General features: G+C 43.0%; 1 protein-coding gene across 2 annotated transcripts in view; it reads right to left on the bottom strand.

Moving 5' to 3' along the window:
• The window catches only part of c9orf72 (C9orf72-SMCR8 complex subunit), a 57,863-nt gene extending 38,093 nt beyond the window's left edge, over window positions 1–19,770 (bottom strand). The window contains exons 1-4 of one of the 2 annotated variants that reach the window (XM_084309418.1): window positions 19,632–19,770; window positions 14,095–14,645; window positions 7,106–7,201; window positions 4,192–4,256 (exon numbers count right to left, since the gene is read on the bottom strand). In XM_084309418.1, the coding sequence (XP_084165544.1) occupies window positions 4,192–4,256; window positions 7,106–7,201; window positions 14,095–14,541 (608 nt within the window). In that variant the 5' untranslated portion in view covers window positions 14,542–14,645; window positions 19,632–19,770. Of the gene's footprint in view, window positions 1–4,191; window positions 4,257–7,105; window positions 7,202–14,094; window positions 14,646–19,490; window positions 19,546–19,631 lie in introns of those variants that run through there. The other variant, XM_084309419.1, reaches the window with a different exon arrangement.
• Window positions 19,771–23,189: the final 3,419 nt, after the last annotated feature.

Raw genomic sequence — 23,189 nt, 5'->3', positions numbered from 1 at the left:
ATTTATCAACGTGGCGTACGCACAGATATGTGCGTAACCCGTGCGTATGATCATTTCTAAGCAAAGTGTGGGATTTATCAATTTGAACTTGTGCTTGACTTTGTGCGTATATTTAAGCACAGGTCGGAGCATGCGTAGCTGGCGCCAGTGGTAGAATATTTTTACAACGCGGAAATAAGCACTGACTGCGCTCTGCGTAACTCAACTTGTTATAATTTTGCGCATATATTGCAGAAATACAGGAACGTTTTGATTATATTTAAAAGGCTTTGCCATTGTTAAACGTAAAAAGTGGAACCCCGAAGCTGTAAGCAGAATACAAGTCATATGAACACCCACGATATAGTGTTCTTCCCCCTTCCTATAAGAAAGAATAAAAAACGCATTGCAACGAGAACAGACTGAGGTTATTTGTTGAGTGTATGTGTATACAAAACCCTTGCAATAAATGTGTCTTAAATGAATGAAAAGCATACATGCTCTGGACACAGAGCATATATCGTGTGGGTGATATCATGACTTGTATTCTGCTTACAGAATTTCACTTGTTTAGTTTTACAATGTCAAAGCCTAAATCAAAACATTCCCGTATTTCTGCAATCTATGCGCAAAATAATAACGAGTTGAGTTCTAACAAAGAACGTATTACATGCTGGTAGGCTGATAGAGTAAACTATGATATGAATATGATATGATATAAAGGTATACTGGTCCGTCCGCGAGGATATCGAGGACTCGGATAGCCATTAAATGCCATTTGAGAATATAGGCTAAAGCGACGGCCTATAGCCTATACATATTATTTAATGTTTTCATAAGCGTAAAGATACAACAGCTAGATTAATGATCAAGTTAGTTTACTGTATGCAGGCTTCGCAGGGCTGTGTGTTATATATGCGCAAATTACTGTTGCATAATGTAGGCTGGCTGCTATTATATGTAATTCATATAGGCTACCTAATACCAACAACAAAATAGATTGTATCATATGCCTCTACACACATTATATTATACACATCATATTATATCTTGGTTCGGCAGCGCCTCTGTGAACAATCTCTCAGTTTGCTCCATCAATAAACAAATCCAGTAATGTGAACGGGATTCCACTCGGTCAATGTACAGATAATCTGCGATGCGCATTTTGGCTGATAATGTGCCCGTGGCCGGAGTCTCATTCAGGCCTAATTGTATTTAATTCAATTGTAATATTATTACTGGGGTATCTAAAACATCACAATGCAGATCAGGGTTATCCACTGAAGCCATAATGACTCTGACCAGAACCACGGGCTCATGACGAGCGCATATAATAGGCATTGTAGAGCACAGAGTTGGCCTGCTGAAATTGATTTAATTTCAGTCATTACAGTGCTTAATGTCGGGTCATCTTGTAATTTATTTCTGTCAATGTGCTGGTTCTGTAGCAGGACTGGGTCAGTCAACATCCTTGGCTCCCGGCGCACCGAAGATTATACGTTCAATTTGTTGGTTGGACCTCTGTGATCAATCTCGCTCTCAGTGAAGTCTCTCAGAGTTCGCTCGGGTTAGTCCACTTTTCCACATTTCATGGGGGTGTTCCATTACCGTATATGGTTAATCGGGGCGGTTCTGGTATGCAAATACGTGAAAGTGTGCACGAGCCTCAGCGTAGGAGCAAGGTGATATTTATCATGACAGGTGTGCGTAGGACCTGTGTACGCACGTGTGATAAATCCCGTTTTTATTGTGCGTGCACACATTCTAAATTCTGTGCTTACGTATGGAAATAGAACATTTTCTAAGAAAACTTGATAAATGAGGGCCCTGGAGCTTTTCTTTCAAAAGCCCAGGAAAATGAAATGCTCTAAGGCAGAATGTAGCCTATGCCACTGAGACTTCTTAGGTGTAAAGTGCTGTTGTGGTGTTATGATTTGTGTATGTTAGACAGTTAGTATGTATATTATCTATTAAATCATCTATATCTATGTTCAATACAAATAGTGTACAAGTGTTGAGGCATGTCATTAATCTAGACAATTTACTTTGATTACAACTACACTGCAAACAAAATGTATCTTATCAAGTGAACATATCTTGTATTTGGTACAATAAGTCTATATTGAGTAGAATTATCTTGAATTATCTTATCCCACTGGCAGATAATTTAGCTTTTTTCTGATTTTGTTTTAAGAAAACAAGATTAACATTTTCTTAAAACAAGATTAAATTGACAAATCAAGAAAAAAATTTGCAAAGTTATCTGTGGAATGAGATAATTCAAGATAATTCTACTCAATATTAGACTTATTGTACCAAATACAAGATATTTTCACCCGATAAGATTTCTTTTTTTGCAGTGTACAAATATGCAGCTACCTGGCCCTCCAGAGCACTTCTAGTGTCAGCGGACACACCAATAACATCCTAGCAAATTCACACGCACATGACTCCATGAACATGAACATGAATAACCTATCTCAAACAATTCTAATGTAGTTTTAAGTTATTTCTCCGGCAGCGTGCGCTAATATGGATCCGGCGGCACGTGCGCACGCACAAATATGGATTCCGGCAGAGTGCGCGCAGCACAGCACCGCTGTTGAATTTCTTTTCAGGGGAAACACTGCTTGTGATTTCAGGCTTTACAAATACATTCGATTTGATTTGATTTACTCCACGCCCGTGTCGGATGAACAACAATCTAGTGTACAGTAGGTAACCCTGCATGGGGTTTGAATATGCAAATATATTTTGCGAGTGGTAGCCAGTGTTGTATCTCTGTGCAGACAGCTTTCCAGAATTGATAGCCAAGGGGTATCTATCATCAACTGCTCGTGCAAGCCAGGGAACTTACATCAATGACATTTCTGTGGTAAAGTAGAACATTTAATTAAGTCTAATTATGTTCATTGTACATTCATTGTGTTCGTTTTACATTTGAAAATTGTCCAATTGATTTAAATTATTATTATAATGATAAACTTCTCCTCATGAGGCCACTGAATGTGTGCTTTCAGCCACATTATAAAGAAATATGAGATGTTAAAGGTAGAGTCTGTAATGCCATCAAATAGCAACCTCAGAGCCTTGGTATTGCATTTTGTTTAAGAGATCACTGGGAACAGGGGAGGAGTTGCTACACCTCAGGCTCTGCCAAAGAAAATCCTAATATAGTATAATAACTATATAGTCATTATATGGTTTATATATTATATCAAATAAATATATCTATAATGTAATATATATATATGTATTATTTTATTTAACCTTTATTTAACCAGGCAGGTCAATTAAGAGCAAATTCTTATTTACAATACCTGGCGAGAGGACAAAGGGGGCTCTTGAAGTAAAAAGGGAATAAAATAAAATAGAAAATAAATAAACTAAAAGAACAATCCAGATAAAACTATTGGACACAGACCATACATACATCACAGAGGTACGGTAAAATAATTAAAACACACACACCAAACAAAGTGTACTGTATATATGGAATTATATAGTAAATTACTACAGTGAATTTCTCCAGACCTCTCTTGGCAGAGGCTGAGGTGTGGCCAGCAGTAGCAACTCCAACCCACACATAAGATAAAACAATACATTTAAACAAAGCGCAATACCAAGCAGGGCCCTTTTTCCCTAGAGTCGCTGTTTGACGACATTACAGATTCTACCTCTAACATAAACGTTGAAATCCCAAATGTATCAAAATAATCACAATATGATTTTTTTTCACATCATGCAGCCATCGTGTGAGTCTGCAGCCATACCCTACTCCAGCGGGAGAAAGAGAGAGATGTAGAGGATGTCTATCCTAAAAGAATAACTCATAATCATAAATATAACATGGCTACATCTATGCCGCCATGAATATGACAAAGCCTTCATTCTCACCTAAATACAGAAGCTATGGCATTGCAGCTTGCAGTATGTATATATCCAAGTAAATAAATGACAGATTACACATCAATTTGTCATCCCCGCAGGATACTCAGATAATCCTGTTTAGACCCTGCTGGATTCATCACAAATCACAACATTTGACTTCCAGGACCCCTGAAAAAAGGATCTCTCTCTCTCTCTCTCTCTCTCTCTCTGAAACACATATGTGTGGTACAGAGTCATTACTCATCATTCCAAAGATGCTGGGCGTTAAATGGGCGTCGTACATCATTCTCTTTCCATTTGCGTTGGAGCAAAAGTACTTACTTGTGGAGGAAATCCTCGTGGCAGCTGTCACCGATGTCATCATCATTCAGGACTGTGTCTTTGATCTGACTCAACGGGAGCAAAACAACAACAACACGCAAATCATTTGTCAAATCGGCCTGGTCAACGAGACAGAACGCTTCAAGGGAAATTCCACCCATTTTCAAAAGATTCACGTATGTTATTCCTGTCCCCAGGACGGTTCAGTCAGTAGAACACACACCACTCTCTCCTAAAGCTAGAAATAAGAGGGAGAGCCCTCTTAATCAGTGGTGTCAGTGGGATGTAATATCTGCGGCTGCTCCATAGACAATGAATGGGGCTCTGACTTTATGAAGCCATATTTGTGTGAGCTCTTAACACCCAACTGAGGTTTATAATCTAGCATTGCTAGAAGGTCTGAACCCAAATTAAAACCTCATTCGAGTGTAGGAGCTCACACAAACATGTTTCCCCACGTGGAATGCACCCGATTGGATAAATGAAGTGCTGGTGCTCTAGTGTGACATCTAGTGGCTGAATGTTATCTCTATAGCACCTTTAAAATGTAAAAGTCAAATCAAATCATGAATTTTCAACTATTTAATTTCCTTCTCTGCCTGGCTACCCCACACCCAAGAGTAAACATCTTTTGCAAACTGGGCAGTACATCAGGCGGGCAGCGTTCCTGGTTCCAAAAGGCACAACTAATTGATTCATCAAAGCTAATTAATTAAAGCATTGCTTCTGTCCCCGTTGTGATATCACCAAGGGCAATAATTCTGAACAGCTTGATTAGGCGTGTTAATCTGAAGACTTCAAAGCCTGGTCAAACGGCTAGGAGTACATATGTAATTCCCCCCCCCCCCCCCCCCCCTCCATTAATATTTCAGACAGCCAAAGACTTGGCAAAACCCATTTCCGATAATTATGTCACCTGTAGGATTTGAGCGCTATGCCTTGATGTGGAGCATATTTTTTCCCAAATGGACATTTCATGTTGTATTGTTTTTAATATATATTTGCACAAGCAATGGGAGGAATGATTAAACCTCTAGAACTTCTGGCTCATCTTGTTTGTTCTATTTATTAACCCTTTCCAGAGCATTTCTGTGATGTCTGGGGAGAATGGGTGTGTTTGTAAAAAAAAAAAAAAAAAAAAAGTACCGTCCCACTTTTACTGAAAATAGACAGCAATAATTTGGTACCCAGGAGATTCAGTACCCTTTGAAGATTATGTCAGCTTCCTCTGTGAATGTCTAGTTATTACCTAGACACAGATCAAAACATAGACCAGAGAAAATCAGGCTGTTATGACCCCCGCCGTTTCAACATTGCGTAATTAGAGAACACTTGGGGCCTTCTGAAGTCAACGAATAAGGTTCTGTGTCTGGAGGGGGAATCGTTTTATATTTTATGTTTGACAGTTGCTAGGGCCTGAATAAACTTTTTCTTTTTTGATTTTTTTTTTTTAAATGTGTGCAAGATTATGTGCAAAATAAATCAGCATTGTTTTTTGGTGACGTGCACCTTTAACAACCAGGAAATACATTTTGTATGAGAAAGTTGTATGTATGTAATGTACATACAATCTTGTAATCCATGCACAAATTATTCTTTTTTTCAGCAAATATCTTCGTTACAACAAGATTGTGCCAGTAAAGTATTTTATGTTGTGAAGAGCCTTTAGTTTTGGGAAAATAGAGTTTACTTGCGGCCCCCTAGTGGTCAGAAAATCTTTATTGCAACTTTAATCTATATAACTATATAAAACCTGGGAGACGCGTTATCGCTTCGCTCTGCCTGCTTGCCGGCCGGTAGTTTATTCCCATGTATGTATGGGTCAGGAGTGGCTCAAAATGGCAGACAGTGTGATCTGAATCGGGACAGACAAACCTATGATTTTATCCAGATGATTCTTTGATTGTTCCCACTTCAAGTTTATTAATATAGCTAAATGACAGATAAAGGAATATAGTGAGGAGGATGATTGGTTATGATCATTAAACCTCACATTGAATGGGGATTCCCCTTTAGAACTGGGCATATGCGAGGGCGGCTGGGTAGCGCAGCAGACTAAGCGCCTGCCTACCACCGCAGAGACACTGGTATCGAATCCAGCTGTCAGCGGTACCTCCGGCTTGGTCGGTCGTCCATACTAACCAATTGGCAGTGTTAGCGGGTGGGAAGCCGGCGGGGTGTGTATCCTGGTCGTTGTAAACAGCGACTCCTACAGGTCGGTCGGGGCGCCTGCTCAGCGCGGGAGGGAACTGGGGGAAGTAGTGTGAGCCTCCCACGCGTTACGCTCCCCCAGTGAGAGTCCTCGCTGTCAGGTGAAAAGAAGCGGCTGGCTGACTCCACATGTATCAGAGGGGTGATAGTATCTATCAACCCTCCCTAGACCGGCAAGTGGGGGAAAATGCGCGCAACGACCAGGAAGGGGAGGGGGGAATTGGCATAACGACAAAAATTGGGATGGAAGAAAAATACAGAAAAAAGGATTTCAATGGCTCATTCAGTTGGAAAAACATAAGCTCTCAGTTTGCCCTTGAATCGCGCAGCTCACGTCTTAAGTCCCATTGCCTATGCATTGCAGTCAGAGGGGAGCCGGTCCCAAAATAGAACCCCGGGCCGGGTACGTAACCCAGCAGGGCTACAGATCTGTGCTCTGGAGCCCAGTTTCACTTTCTGCTCATCATCACAGTGCTTCCCGAAGGTAAGAAGACATATCTCAGTCTTGACAATCGGCGGGTATTGTCTGTGTTCACAAAAAGCTATTCCCCTTTTAGTGAACTCACTGAAGGCTTCTATGCCTTTGGCAATGTCATTCTCTCAGTAAAATATGATAAACTAACTGTGTGTGTGTGTGTGTGTGTGTGTGTGTGTGTGTGTGTGTGTGTGTGTGTGTGTGTGTGTGTGTGTGTAAAATGCTCACATCGACATCTTCTGGCATACTGTGTGTCTTCATAGAGGCCAACAGCTCCATGATGGGGACTATCTCTGAGCTCAACACAGAGATGATGTTGTAACCCTGAAATGTAAGACAGGAAGCAGTCAGTGGATCCAGACAGAGGGACGGCGGGGTGTTCAGGCAGCCACATGTCAGAGCTCAGCACCACCTCTGATAAGCACTTTGCTAGTTTGTTTCACAGGTGAAGAGCCGACACAGATGTAAATCTGAGAAACCAGAAGCTCTTAGGAATCGTGAAATGTTTATCGGAGGTTAACGTGCTAAAATTGTACCGACCGCTTCATAAACAGCCGTTCATCATTCTGACAGCTTGCTGCCGTGGTAGACAAACGATGCGCCTGTCAACTCCCCTAGCGAACACCGTAGTCTGTTATAGGAGAGTTGCACTCCGGGTCTCTCTTGTATTTGTAGAAATGTTGCTTTACTACAGAGAAGTACAATTAGCTCTCAGCCAGCTCTATACATATCAGGCCAGAGAGATAGACCTAAGGTAATGCCTATTTACAAAGTAGGGCTGTCGAATTTAGAAATTTTCATTTAATTTGAAAAACATGTGAATTTGACAACCAAACTGCTCAAATAAAAACAAAACTAGGCGTGCGTAGTACAACTGGACCCAGTATAAAACCCCTCCTTGTGTTTTTGAAGAAAACGAACTTGTGAATCTACGTGTGTGTGTAACGTTACTCCACAACGTATGCCATTGATGACAATCAAAGCATCAAAAAACGACCCCCCCCCGCCCCCTTTCTTGCATTCATGATGAAACATAATACCTATTATGCTTTGAAAATAGTAGCGTGTCCAGGCGAGAAACGGCAAAGCTTTTAGTGAAATTCACGTTTTGCTGCATATCGTCGTTTTCTGGGATTAGACAGGATCACTCTAAAACTATACTTATATTCACCACGGTATAACACGCAAACGTATTGATGGAAAAATTCATTCTTTTTCACATATTGAACGATAGATAGTTGATGTCAAATGGGCCATAGTATTGTATCGATAGCTATAATAGAATATATACCGGTATATATAGCCCTGCAAACACTGCCACTTATTCCTATCTTTTAGAGCGTTGGCGTGGTAGGAACTAAGATGCTCTAGGGCTCCGGCGCTGAATGAGTTAACTCTAGAAATAGCTATAGTTTTAGCTCTTGAGTCGCTAAAACATTAGCTTGATAAATGGACTGCATTTATAGAGTGCCTTTATCCAAAGCGCTTTACAATTTATTTAACCATGCCAACCTGCTCATCGGGAGCAGTTAGGGACATGGGAATCGAACCAGGAACCTTCCGATTACCAGACGACCACTCTATCTCCTGACCCACTGTTGCCCCCTATCTAATTATCTAACAAAGCTGCTGCAATGGCCGTTTTTTAGATTGAATGAATAATACATTTATATAGTGCTTGAAGCAATGTAGGGTAGAGCTGCCGCGGTTACCGCATTACCGCGGTATCGCTGTTACATCACACCCACCGCAGAGTTAAGCTGAATACCGCATCACCGCTGTTTTTTATAATAATAATAATAATAATAATAGGGCGAGCTCCTGTAGCTCACCGCGTACCTCGGCGCTATTTCTGCATCGGGGACAACCGTGCTCGTCACGGATCTGGGGTACACGAGTTCGATTTCCGGACCCGCCGAGTGTCTTCCCCTACTCTACATGCCATTCAACCTGTTTCTGTCGGTCATGCTTGACCAGAAAAAGCGATAAACGCTAAAAAATTAAATTAAAAAAATAATAATAATAATAATAATAATAATAATAATAATAATAATAATAATAATAATAATAATAATAATAATAAGAAAAAGAAGAAGAAAGGGTCGGGGGGGGGTAACCGCCGGGCGCTACCACCCCTGCCCGCGACACCGAGTGAACGGCGCACGACCAGAGGGGAGACTTCGAATCCCCCCCGCCTCTCCCCGTGAGGGAGAGGGGAGTTGAGAACCACGGCGGCGCGTGAGAGGCTGGAGCCACACCGCGCTCAGGTTTTATGGTTCTCGTTAAGTCGGGCTCGCCCGGTCGCGTGTATACTTTCCGCAACGGAATTCGGTTTCCTCTGATTGGCCGCGACCCCCACGTGACCCGCCCCCCTATCCACCGCTGCTGCTGCCGCTGCCCGCTGGCCTGTATCAGTTCCGCAACCGTTCCTATTTCCGGGGTAGGCCTGATTGGCCCCGACAGGCACGTGACCCGCCGCGGCCACGCCCCGCGGCAGCCCCAGGACGCGGCAACGAGGCTGCTGTGGTTCACCGCCGCTTTCCGCCTTCAACGCCGCCCGCAGCAGCAAATTTGCGCGAGCGCAGGATTATTTCAGTGTGTATCATGCAATCATTTATCATTTAACATTTGAAAGGCATACATTGTTGTATGAAATAAAATAGTATAGAGACATATGTACAGCGTTCGATGCAGAATAGAAGTTGAGTTACCATACAATATACAATACGCTATAGTGCAAAGCAGAAATGGGATGAGGTACAATTTACAGTAAGGTGTATGCGTTGCAGTGCAAATGCTGGCGCGCTCCAGAGACCGTTACTGTACCATACAATATACAATGTACCAATATACAATACGCTATAGTGCAAAGCAGAAATGGGATGAGGTACAATTTACAGTAAGGTGTACGCGTTGCAGTGCAAATGCTTCTTACTGTTGCGCTCCAGAGACCATTACTGTACCATACAATATACAATACGCTATAGTGCAATGCACGTTAAAAAAAAAGAAATAAAAAAAATTTAAGGGAATCGAACTTGTCACAAACGGACCATAGGATCCACAGCCAAGCAGCGTTACCAATTGAGCTAGTTGTCGATGGTAAAAAAGGGGGGATTACTGCTACATAATGCTGTTATCAGCTGTTCAAGAAACGCAGTCATCTTAATATGCTGCTTATGCACCACATCAAAACATGTAAAATATTTAAACAACCATTAAGCAGTGTTGGGCGCGTCACTCAGGAAGTATAGGAGTTGTGGAAAGCAGGATGAGAGAGCGTAGATTTCAGTGTGTATCATTTAATCATTTATCATTTAACATTTGAAAGGCATACATTGTTGTCATACAGAAGTATATTAAGATGACTGCGTTTCTTGAACAGCTGACTGTGTTTCTGGACTCAGAAGATGACGCAACAATATTATTAAACAAGAGAGCTCTGTCATTGAAGTGGGAAAAGTGATTCTTGACTCAAGATGACTGCACAAGAGCACGCAATGTGAAAAGCGACAATAATCGCGATGTGAAAAGCGACAATATTATTAGATGACTGCACAAGAGCACGCGATGTGAAAGGGAAAGTCAAGTCCACGCTCTGCCGCGCGCGCGCGTCAACACACAGGCAAGCGTCAACGCAGCGGGCAGCAGCAGCGGTGGATAGGGGGGCGGGTCACGGCCTATCAGAGGAACCCGGAAACCGAATTCCGTTGCGGAAAGTATACACGCGACCCGTCCACAGTCTACCTCAAGTGAGCCTCACGTTGTACCTCACTGCAAGCGTCAATAAACAGTGTTCACTGTTCAGTAGCCTATGTTGTCTGTGTTTCACTTTCAATAACGAATGCGTGCTTGCCGAATCCCAAACAATAATATTCATGCTGCAAAGTCATCCTCTAAAGATAGACATTTAGACTAGAGGCAGGCTATTATGCTATAAAGAATAGACAAAAGAAAAAAAAAAGAAATAAATGCATTCAAACTTTTTTTTTGTGGTTACCGCGGCGGTTTCAATAGCTTCGCAAATTTGTGCGGTAAGGAAAAAATCAATACCGCGGCAGCCCTAATGTAGGGTGGAAATTGCCTCCTTTACCACCACTGTGTAGCACCCAACCTTGGGCTACGCAGGTTCAATGGCTGCCATACACTGGCCTCAGGCACATATCACACTACACAATGGCTGAAAGGCTCAGGAGACAGAAAATTGCAATGTAAAATAGACCTGCCATTGTGGCTCTTGAAGGTAAAATAGACCTGCCATTGTGGCTCTTCAACATCTCCAGGATAGGGATGGGTACCGATTCCGGTACTTTTAACCCTTTCTGCGCCAAACCCGAGAAAAGTCGGGTTTCGCCGCCAGCGGTTGAGCGCCATACCCGAGAATTCTCGGGGTTTGATCCTTTGATATTTTTCCTTTAATCATTAGATTAGTCGACTAATCGAAAAAATAATCAACAGATTAGTCGACTACCAAAATAATAATTAGTTGCAGCCCTATCTGAGAGAAACTCCCTGCAGACGGTAACGAAGAAAGCTGATAACTAACAAGAGAAACTCCCTGCAGACGGTAACGAAGCAAAGCTGATAACTAACAACAGAAACTCCCTGCAGACGTTAACGAAGCAAAGCTGATAACTAACAAGAGAAACTCCCTGCAGACGTTAACGAAGCAAAGCTGATAACACTAACAGAGAAACTACCTAGAGAATATCTAGACAGCGCCTCTATAACAGACGGTCCTGCACAGTAGCGCAGCAACCGGAACAGGAAGTTGAGACGCTACTTGTAAATACACCTGCAGTCGTCCGAGACTTATTTGTATATTGTTTCCTTCTTTATTAAACTGGATGGAACAAATGGAATATCGTTCTTATTTATATACAAATATCTGGATGTAGTCCAACGGATATGATCAGTGGACTGTGGATCAGAGGAGGACGACGAGGTGCGCAAACAGACCGGAGAAAGTCGGATAGTCGACGGAGCCGTCGGCAAACAACACGGCACCTTGTCGACTTAAAGGACCAGGACACTGTTAACGTCGACAATTGGTATGGATTTTTTTTTTGCTTTCATTGGATTATAGTGGACTTTTATTATTAGTTCCAACGGAAGATGCCAAAAGGGATAATTTTTTTGGAGCTACAGCTGTAGTCTGAAGTAATTTTTATACATTGGAAGCAAGCTATTAATTATTCATCCAAATAACTGACAATGGTGCTTATAAATGCAGAGTGCCCTATTGAGGATTGTGACTATGTAGCTGAGCATGTAGCGGCGGCCGTGGTGGCGGCCATGTTAAGTGTACACGCCACTATACATGTCGCAGGCGCAGCCCCCTGGGCGCCGGGCGCAAATGCTAAAATGGAGAAGCTAAAGCGTCCCTCCATAGCACTGGCCGGAACGGGCGAGGCCTGGTCATACTTCGTAACCCGCTGGGGTGAGTATAAAACAGGCACCAAGCTGGTCGGGCCCGACATAGTTTCACAGCTACTGGAGTGCTGCGAGGAGGATCTGAGGAAGGACCTCACACGCGCGGCAGGCAGGAGCCTAGCGGGCAACGACGAGGAGGACGTCCTCGCTGCCATGAAGGCACTCGCCGTTCGCGCAGAGAACACCATGGTAGCTCGGGCAGCCCTGTCTAACATGCGGCAGGGTTATGAAGAGCCCATCCGGTCGTTCCACGCCCGCATCAAGGGGCAGGCGGACACGTGCAAGTACCAGATGAAATGCACTAGGACAGGGTGCGACCAAGTCAACGACTTCACGGAAGAGATCCTACGTGACGTGATTGCCCGTGGCATTGCAGATTCGGAAATACAGCTCGACCTGCTCGGTGAGAAGAACCAGAACATGCCACTAAAGGACATGATCGAGTATATCGAGGCTAAGGAGTCTGGAAAGCGCTCGGCATCGCGCCTGCTTGACCCTCAGAGCGCGGACACGGTCAGCAGTTCGTACAGGCGGGTGATTTATTTATTGACTTATTTACTACCTGAAGACGGTAACGAAGCAAAGCTGATAACTCCAACAGAGAAACTCCCTGCAGACGTTAACGAAGCAAAGCTGATAATAGAGAAACTCCCTGCAGACGGTAACAAAGCAACGCTGATAATAGAGAAAATAACCAAATTTATTGTGCAGGACGACCAGCCCCTTTCTGTTGTTGAAAATGTAGGTTTCCGGCGCCTCACTTCATGTTGCCAAACCAGCATTTTATCTGCGACACGGCCATCCAAAATAAGTACAATGTTGTTTCTTTTTCAAATGTAGCCAAGAGTAAAGACCCTAACCCTATCAAAACAGCAGTCAAAGTGTATATTTTCAGCACTACGCTTGTTTACCAATGATTTTAACATCTCTGCGCATTGCACTGGAAAACGGGGGCGAGGACAGGAAGCCGTCATGAAATTGCTGTAGTCTTATTAAATTATTAACTAAAAGATTTGAACAAAATTAAAAGTAGCAGCACTATTGCATAACTGAGTAATGTATGCACCTGTAGTATGACATTATGCTAATATTTTTGTATTTACTTTTTTTTTTTTTTTTTTATATATATATATATATATATATATATATATCTGATCGGTATTGGCAGATCGGGACTGAGAAAGTCGGTGCATCCCTACTATATGTACAGTATAGGACTATAGGTGGACCATTCATGCTTGTTGTTCTTTTCAGAGCCCAACTTGCTGTGCGTCTGGTCTATCCAATTAGTTCTCAATTCAATAGTGTCCAGTCCACTGTGCCCCAATTCAATAGTATCCCCCAATTCAATAGTGTCCCCTTCACCCTCAGTATGAAGTCAATAGAAATTCTTCAGATGGAAGCGAATGGAAAGTGGTCCTCACTGGATCCTATAGGAATGCGTTTCTGCATCCAACTATGTTTGAAATGTTGTTTAAAAGCCTACAATAAAAGTTGTGTTGGAGCACATTATGGTGAGCAGACTTTCCCTCTGGTGTATACACACAGTTTAAGGTGCATAGGATGTGCGTATGTCTACTTCCACACACAGTAACTATGGCTAAGGAATGGCTTTGCAGTCAGCTTCTAGGGATATAGATACTAGTATTGTCTACTATTGTGTTGTTAAGACGGATGCAACAAGATCATACTGCTTTAGTGTGTGTGTGCGCGTGTGTGTGTGTGTGTGTGTGTGTGTGTGTGTGTGTGTGTCCATGGAAACTACAGTATGTAAAAGCGGCTACCTTCTGCATCCAGATGCGTCCTTTGCGGATGATGTGCTTCAGCCTATCCACACAGACGGTGTGCAGCGGCAGGTAGAAGGCCAGCTCCGCCTGTGGTAGGATGATGGACAAGGCGCACGTGTTCTTGTCCCCCTTCAGCTCCCCGTCGAAGATGAGGGACACGATGATGACGCCCTTCTCCGCCAGGACGAAGAACTTGACGTCCACCGCCCCGCATTCGGCGCTGCGCAGGATCTCCCCGTTAAGGGTGTGATTGGCCAAGAAGGTGACCTCTCCGTCGCTGAGGAACAGCGCTTGGTCGCCCCTGGGCGCCCAGATGTGGTGCACGCGTGGGCCCAGTATGTTGTCCCAGTAGGCGAAGGTAGCGGCCAGAAGTGGACACTCTCCCTCCACCGGAACCTCAGTCTTTGCCACAGCAGGCGACTGGGGCGGGCAGCCGGAAGACATTGGAACAGCTTAGGAAGAGCTTCGATGGCGTGTTAACGTTGACAGCGTGGGTAAAGTGCAGCTAGGCTCAGGTGATGCGACACTGTTGTGATGTTCAGATCAACCTGAATTGCAGAAGGCAGAAGACAAATATGTTAACATTTCCATAGCGTCGTCAAGAGGAACCTTGAGCCTACATGGAGGATTTAAGGTCATTGAATTATAGCCTCATCAGTCATTAACTGTATGAACAACGGTGAGGCTTCCATGAAAATGTATGTGAATTTAATTATTTAAAGCTGCAGTAGGCAACTTTGGAAGAATTAGCAATTAGAGTGAGTTTACCTGCCCGGGCAGAAATAGAGCAAGCTCTGCCTCACTTTTCAAGCCGATGTGCAGCTAAATGTTTTCCACAGATTCCCAGAGGCACAAGCAGCTTTAAGAATAAAAGATATTTCCCAGCCTTGTACATTGTTTGTACTTATTGACAGGGAATGCAACAGTGGTCTTGGTCTGATGCGACCCCGGGAACACCACTTGGCAAAACAAAAAACATCCGATTGGTTATTGATGCAGGGGGCTGATGTTTTTGGCCAATCAACCTGCCAAGTGCTGTTGCCGGGATCACCAAAAACATGCGATTGGCCAAAACTAAAACACCAGCTCCCTGCATCAATGGCACAGGACATTTACACAAGCGCCATCGCTAACACTGAGGTCGCTGGACAAGTCTCATGTTTTGCATTGGAGCTACAGGTCAGAACTTTTTTTAATTTAGTTGCTCTAGTCTCCTAAGGTGAGTGTGCAGTAAGCCAGCCAATGCTGCGCCTTGTGTAGCACACGTGACGAATTACAGGAAGTGAGAAGGACTTGGTTAGTCTCCCTTTGAAATGTCTCGGTCAAAACTCTTCCCGAACCAGGTGGGTGTTAGAACTATCATTGCGTCTATAGGAGAGCCAGATCCATCGTTGTGGCTTGCTAAGCACATTGCATGATGGTTAGAATTTTGTCCCACTTGCTCTGGAGACCCCACTGCACAACCCTAGGAAATCTCACGGGACAGAGGAGGCCGTTTTAAGAACGAGGTGCTGCAGCAGCTTTTCAGCCACTGCAGAACCTCATGAATGATGGGAAACGACATGCTATAGACCACCGCAACTTCTGGGATTCTGAAATCATGGGAGAGAGAGCGGGGGGAGAAAATTAATGAATGTGGATGAGTGCCTTGACATTAAGTGGTTGTAGCTACGGCTGTGGGGGTGCTGGAGACATGATTCAATATACTTTTATACACCTGAGTCTCATGAACACGGAGGGACCAATTTCATGTCGATCTGCACTTTCTCTGCCGAGCTAGTGTCACTTTTCTGCACATACTCCTGAACTACGCATGTGCAGATTGCCCGCTGAGTTTAGGTTCATCAATCTGCGCATGTGTAGTTCGGGAGTAGGTGCAAAAAAGCTATTATAGCTCGGCCGAGAAAGTGCCAATCGACTTGGGATTGGTCGCGCTGTGTTCAGGAGACTCAGGCATATAAAAGTATATTGGATCATGTCTCCAGGCACCCCCACAGCCGTAACTACAACCACTTAATGTCAAGGCTCTCATCCACATTCATTCATTTTCTCCCCCCGCCCTCTCCTCCATGAGCTCAATGTTACGCGGAAGTGCAGTGGTCTATAGTTTGAGCAAATTGCCTATTGGCTCGGAAAAGCCCTATGCCGCCACCCACAAGGAAATTAAGAGACTTTGTTCAGACTGCAGGCAAATCTGATTTGTTTCTCAAATCAGATCTTTAACTGTCTGCACTGTATGTGTCACTGCTAGCAATCAGATGGGATTTGTCTGTCCATACAGACATCACCAACCTATCTGCATTGGTTGCTGTGGTAACATTAGCCACTGTTATAGGTACCCATATAAGAATAGCGAACTGTTAGCCAACTCTATGTAATGTTACTGAACCCGAGTCCTGAGTTTGTCTAACTGTATAACTTTAAAGGAAAACACCAACATTTTGGGAAATTTGCTTATTTGGCATCTACCCTGGAGTTAGACAAGAAGATACATACCTTTTTTCTTCTCTGTGCATGCAGTAGGAGTAGGAAGACGGGCACCGTTAGCCTAGCTTAGCGTCAGTCACTGGAAGTAGGTTCTTCCATTAGCCTAGTTCCCAACGTCTTCCTACTCCTACTGCATGCACAGAGAAGAAAAATTTATGTATCTTCTTGTCTAACTCCAGGGTAGATGGCAAATAAGCTAATTTCCCAAAATGTTGGAGTTTTCCTTTAATGATAAAATAATAAACGGGATGTCAGACATGACATATTCAGCCACAACAACCTTCCTCTAATCCCCTAAATGCATAATAAAATATAGAACAGTATGTTACATTAATAATGTAGTGTGTGTGTGTGTGTGTGTGTGTGTGTGTGTGTGTGTGTGTGTGTGTGTGTGTGTGTGAACAAACGACAACTGTTGTGTTACACAATGTTAGGTAACCAAATTGATTAGCTATCAGCTAACGTTAGCCGCTCTGATGCACTTCTGTCACTGTGCGGTGTGTTGCGAGTGACGCGTGCGTGTGTGCGCATGTGTCTGTCCTTCCCATATGTCAAGAACCACTCATCCGATCAGCTTTACATTCGATTGTTGTATTGTTGAGGACCTAGAGGAGGGGGGTGCAGTGTTGAATTTAGTGCCATTGACTTGGCCAGATGGTGGTGCTATAGCCTATGTGTGTCTGCTTGTCCTTTGCATATCTCGAGAACCGTTCATCCAATTTGCCTCACGCCTGGTGGGTGTATTGCTGAGGACCCAGTGGAGTGCAGTGTTGAATATGATGCCATTTGGCCAGATGGTGGCGCTATAACAACAAACCTTACGTTTATGTTTGGCAGGTGTATTGCTGAGAACCCATGGGAGTGCAGTGTCTGCACTGCAAGAAGCCATACCACAAGTCTCCACAACGCTGCAAGCAGCACTTCCAAGGGCCAAGGAATCGGCATGTTACGAATGGGCATGCACTGGACAACACTGAAAGCAGCAATACCGGAAGCCAAGCAATTGGCCCATTCTGAACAGGTATGCGCTCTGAACAGCCACGCCCCCAACAGCCACTGCACTAGTTATATATATATATATATATATATAGAAAGATGGGCAGATGCTTGACTTGAATCAATTTGTTGTTATTCATTATTCTTCATTAATCAAAACCATCATGAAAACCAAAATCAACCTACACAATAAAAAAGGCATAGCAATTTTAATTGTTTATTTATCTATAATTGCAAGATACAATTATGCATCATGTTGTACACATCCTGTCTAATAAACGTGACGTCAGCTCTGAGCTGTCAGTCGGTTACTATATTTTAGGCGAGCCATCAAGTAATCTCAAACAAGCTCAGTCTCCTCATGCTGTGTTTTGACATACAATATGGCACAATGAAACAGCTCATTGGCCACAGTTGTAATTTAATGCTAGTTTATTACAATCACCTCTTTGCGACCAAGATGTCCGTGGATCGAATACTATGAAGTTTGTTTGTACAGTGTCTCCCCCCCCCCCCCCCCCCCCAATGTACAGTTTTGCTTGTCTATACAGTGTTTCCCCCCCCCCCCCCCCCTAACCACCTCCAATGTAAATTACCCAGTATGGTTGTTAATATCCCAATGTACCCAACCCCCCCCCCACACAACCCCACCCAACCTCCTCCAATGTACAGTTTCTACATCAAATGTATATACTCCCTTTTCTTGACTCTTTTTGTATCACAAACAGTACTGTATTTGCAAATCTGGTATGTCATAAATGTATAGATGTAGCAGTACTGTCTATCTGTATGTCATGTATGTCATATATGTCCTGATGAATTGAAAATGGGGGACCCTGATGTAAACGAGACGAAAGTCTTTCTCTGGTCTGCATCCCCTTAAGGGAACTATTTTACTATTTCTTTCACTATTTGGGCACTTTTACACAATTCCTGTGAGTTTATGGAACACCTCTGTAATTATAATTTTTTTTAATTCATTGTTTTGTATTTCTAATTTCTCAAAAACAGCATTTTTCTACCTCAAGATCTCGAGCCGTTTTGAGGCTGGGCTCCTAAACCACTGTGTGGCCTGGTTATTATCATGCAGCGGAGTCTCTCTGACATCACAAATCAGCACATTTTCAGGTGACTCAGTTCAGTGAGGGTGAATATTGTGAGAGGAGAATTGGAAGAATGCGCCAATATGAGAATTAGAGACATCGATCATATTAATATAAGTCCACATAGCTAGGAAACAATGCTAAACACTGAAAAAGGCCATTTATAAGATAGTTCCCCCAATTGTGTGTATTGAGCTGTACTGTATTGTACCCATTCTGCAATCTGTTAATAAAGTGTTAAATCAATCAATCAAGTGTCCGTCCAAACATTAAAACACGACCTCCAAAGCCACTGTTAGGACTAGGGGGGTTGTATCTCCTCCAGCTAACTGTAGCTTCCCATTCCTGTTTGTTGTTGTTGCATTTGAGCCAGAAGGCTCCAATCTGACAGCTCGCTCTCGCAGTCAGGTGGAACACGGTAAACTGCGAAGGAGTGTACACTGTACACATAATAATGAAATATGACGCATCCACTTTTTTAAGCGTGTACAGTGTGACGCGATTGCATGTGGCAATACTCAAATCAGTTTCACTGACTGCATGATGATTGACATTTGGCATCCCTGCAAAACCACTTTGTTACGTGCCCAGATCATAAGGCAATTGACTCGTGATCTCGACATAACGGGATACAAATAATAATCGCGATGACAGACTCTCAGACTGCGGTCAGCAAAAGTGAAAGACGGCTGGCTTGACCGCAGTGCTCTCAGCCATAGTACATCACACTACACTACAGAATGCAATTTCAGTGGGTTATGTAATTTTTTGTTACAATTGGAAGCTTGATAGATCCACCAAACATACCTCTTTGAGTAACAGAATAATGCTGGTTCAACAACACATGTAGTCAACAATGTCTTCACACAATAACAAGGCTTAGGCTACCGTTAGCCAACAGTTATCAACCCAACATGGCGTTTTAGCTGCCTAGCGTTTGCTACTTACTGTTTTTTATCATCGCTGATTTACTTGCTTATTTACTGCCATGGCATATAATAGTGACAAGTACTATCGACAGAAAGCTAGTTATCTAGCAAGTATGTTAACGTTACCTATGTAAAAACGACTTCCTGGTTCTGACGTCAGGCCGCGCGTCACCCGTTGACGTCGGCCTGAAGCGAATCTTATCAACAAGAACTGACAAACGTTTCTTCTAAACATCTACGGTAATTGATAACATCCTCTTTACTTGTATATGAAGAAATATAAACCATTATATTAAAAAAATGGTGATAAGGAGCTCATGATAACTTCATTGACTTAATAGTCTAAAATAAAAATTGAGGATTTCATACCTTGATTGATTTGTTAAGCCTTAAGTCCCCCTATAGGGGGACCCTGCTTTTCTTTATCATAAATCGATCAATGTTAGATGATCCCCAGTTATCATATCATGGGGTATCATTGGAAAGCCATACTCATTGGCTACAACCCTCTGCAAAGATTTTCGGGAAGAGGCATGGTTTCTATCTTTAGCCTTTAACTGAGAGGCAGTTAAATCATTTTGTGTCCTGTACTGTGCAGGACAGTGATGCAACAGTAGCAGGACAGTGGATCACAGTGATGTAGCAGGACAGTGATGTAGCAGGACAGTGATGTAGCAGGACAGTGATGTAGCAGGACAGTGATGTAGCATCACAGTGATGTAGCAGGACAGTGATGTAGCATCACAGTGATGTAGCAGGACAGTACATCACAGTGATGTAGCAGGACAGTGATGTAGCATCACAGTGATGTAGCAGGACAGTACATCACAGTGATGTAGCAGGACAGTGATGTAGCAGGACAGTACATCACAGTAATGTAGCAGGACAGTGATGTAGCAGGACAGTACATCACTGTAACGGCCAAAATGGACTTAAAGTGCAATGGATTTATGTGACCAGGGGGTGGCGCTTCTTTTATTTAAGCGTCACGTACACCTGTAGGAGGAGGAGTTTTGACCCGGAAAAGGCAATGGTTTTTGACCGCACGTACGAGGTCTCAGGTCGAAATGTTTGTATCCAATTAGGTATCATATTCATTATCATTTAATCAGTTTAAGGAACAAAAAACAAGGATATTCTGTTTGCACGGTGAAGCAAATAAATATCATTTTCCAAGAAAGCTGCCTGCATTGTGTCATTGGGACAAGGACTGTTTGATATGAGACCAGGAATATAACGGCGCGTCAGCCAGTCTAACTGGGGATCAAGATTTCTCAGTAGCTCCGTATAAGACGGGAGCTCCTTTAATAATCACAGTGATGTAGCAGGACAGTACATCACAGTGATGTAGCAGGACAGTACATCACAGTGATGTAGCAGGACAGTGATGTAGCAGGACAGTACATCACAGTGATGTAGCAGGACAGTGATGTAGCAGGACAGTGATGTAGCAGGACAGTACATCACAGTGATGTAGCAGGACAGTGATGTAGCAGGACAGTACATCACAATGATGTAGCAGGACAGTGATGTAGCAGGACAGTACATTACAGTGATGTAGCAGGACAGTTAAAGGTGTATTCCACCCAAATGGTTAGCAGGACAGTGATGTAGCAGGACTGTACAGTACAGTGGTAAAATGGCTGCAGGACAGTTAAAGGTGTATTCCACCCAAATAGTGTTAAAGGTTATAACCCAAATCGAATGATTTTAAAGGTGTATTCCACCCAAATTGTTTTAAAGGTTATAATACAGTAGCAGTACAGTGGATCACAGTGATGCAACAGTAGCAGGACAGTTAAAGGTGTATTCCACCCAAATGGTTAGCAGGACAGTGATGTAGCAGGACTGTACAGTACAGTGGACAGTGGTAAAATGGCTGCAGGACAGTTAAAGGTGTATTCCACCCAAATAGTGTTAAAGGTTATAACCCAAATCGAATGATTTAAAGGTGTATTCCACCCAAATTGTTTTAAAGGTTATAATACAGTAGCAGTACAGTGGATCACAGTGATGCAACAGTAGCAGGACAGTTAAAGGTGTATTCCACCCAAATGGTTAGCAGGACAGTGATGTAGCAGGACTGTACAGTACAGTGGTAAAATGGCTGCAGGACAGTTAAAGGTGTATTCCACCCAAATAGTGTTAAAGGTTATAACCCAAATCGAATGATTTAAAGGTGTATTCCACCCAAATTGTTTTAAAGGTTATAATACAGTAGCAGTACAGTGGATCACAGTGATGCAACAGTAGCAGGACAGTTAAAGGTGTATTCCACCCAAATGGTTAGCAGGACAGTGATGTAGCAGGACTGTACAGTACAGTGGACAGTGGTAAAATGGCTGCAGGACAGTTAAAGGTGTATTCCACCCAAATAGTGTTAAAGGTTATAACCCAAATCGAATGATTTAAAGGTGTATTCCACCCAAATTGTTTTAAAGGTTATAATACAGTAGCAGTACAGTGGATCACAGTGATGCAACAGTAGCAGGACAGTTAAAGGTGTATTCCACCCAAATGGTTAGCAGGACAGTGATGTAGCAGGACTGTACAGTACAGTGGACAGTGGTAAAATGGCTGCAGGACAGTTAAAGGTGTATTCCACCCAAATAGTGTTAAAGGTTATAACCCAAATCGAATGATTTAAAGGTGTATTCCACCCAAATTGTTTTAAAGGTTATAATACAGTAGCAGTACAGTGGATCACAGTGATGCAACAGTAGCAGGACAGTTAAAGGTGTATTCCACCCAAATGGTTAGCAGGACAGTGATGTAGCAGGACTGTACAGTACAGTGGTAAAATGGCTGCAGGACAGTTAAAGGTGTATTCCACCCAAATAGTGTTAAAGGTTATAACCCAAATCGAATGATTTAAAGGTGTATTCCACCCAAATTGTTTTAAAGGTTATAATACAGTAGCAGTACAGTGGATCACAGTGATGCAACAGTAGCAGGACAGTTAAAGGTGTATTCCACCCAAATGGTTAGCAGGACAGTGATGTAGCAGGACTGTACAGTACAGTGGACAGTGGTAAAATGGCTGCAGGACAGTTAAAGGTGTATTCCACCCAAATAGTGTTAAAGGTTATAACCCAAATCGAATGATTTAAAGGTGTATTCCACCCAAATTGTTTTAAAGGTTATAATACAGTAGCAGTACAGTGGATCACAGTGATGCAACAGTAGCAGGACAGTTAAAGGTGTATTCCACCCAAATGGTTAGCAGGACCGTGATGTAGCAGGACTGTACAGTACAGTGGACAGTGGTAAAATGGCTGCAGGACAGTTAAAGGTGTATTCCACCCAAACAGTGTTAAAGGTTATAACCCAAATCGAATGATTTTAAAGGTGTATTCCACCCAAATTGTTTTAAAGGTTTTAATACAGTAGCAGTACAGTGGATCACAGTGATGCAACAGTAGCAGGACAGTTAAAAAGGTGTATTCCACCCAAATGGTTAGCAGGACAGCCCCATCACAATGTGCAGGAGGTGTACAGTAGCAGTACAGTATGTGTACAGTAGCAGTACAGTATGTGTACAGTAGCAGTACAGTAGGTATACAGTAGCAGTACAGTA

Source organism: Notolepis coatsorum, assembly GCF_963971535.1.
Source record: "Notolepis coatsorum genome assembly, chromosome: 3".
Classification (NCBI taxonomy): Eukaryota; Metazoa; Chordata; class Actinopteri; order Aulopiformes; family Paralepididae; genus Notolepis; species Notolepis coatsorum.
Note: the sequence above shows the minus strand (reverse complement) of the source record. Positions and strands in the feature narration are given on the sequence as shown.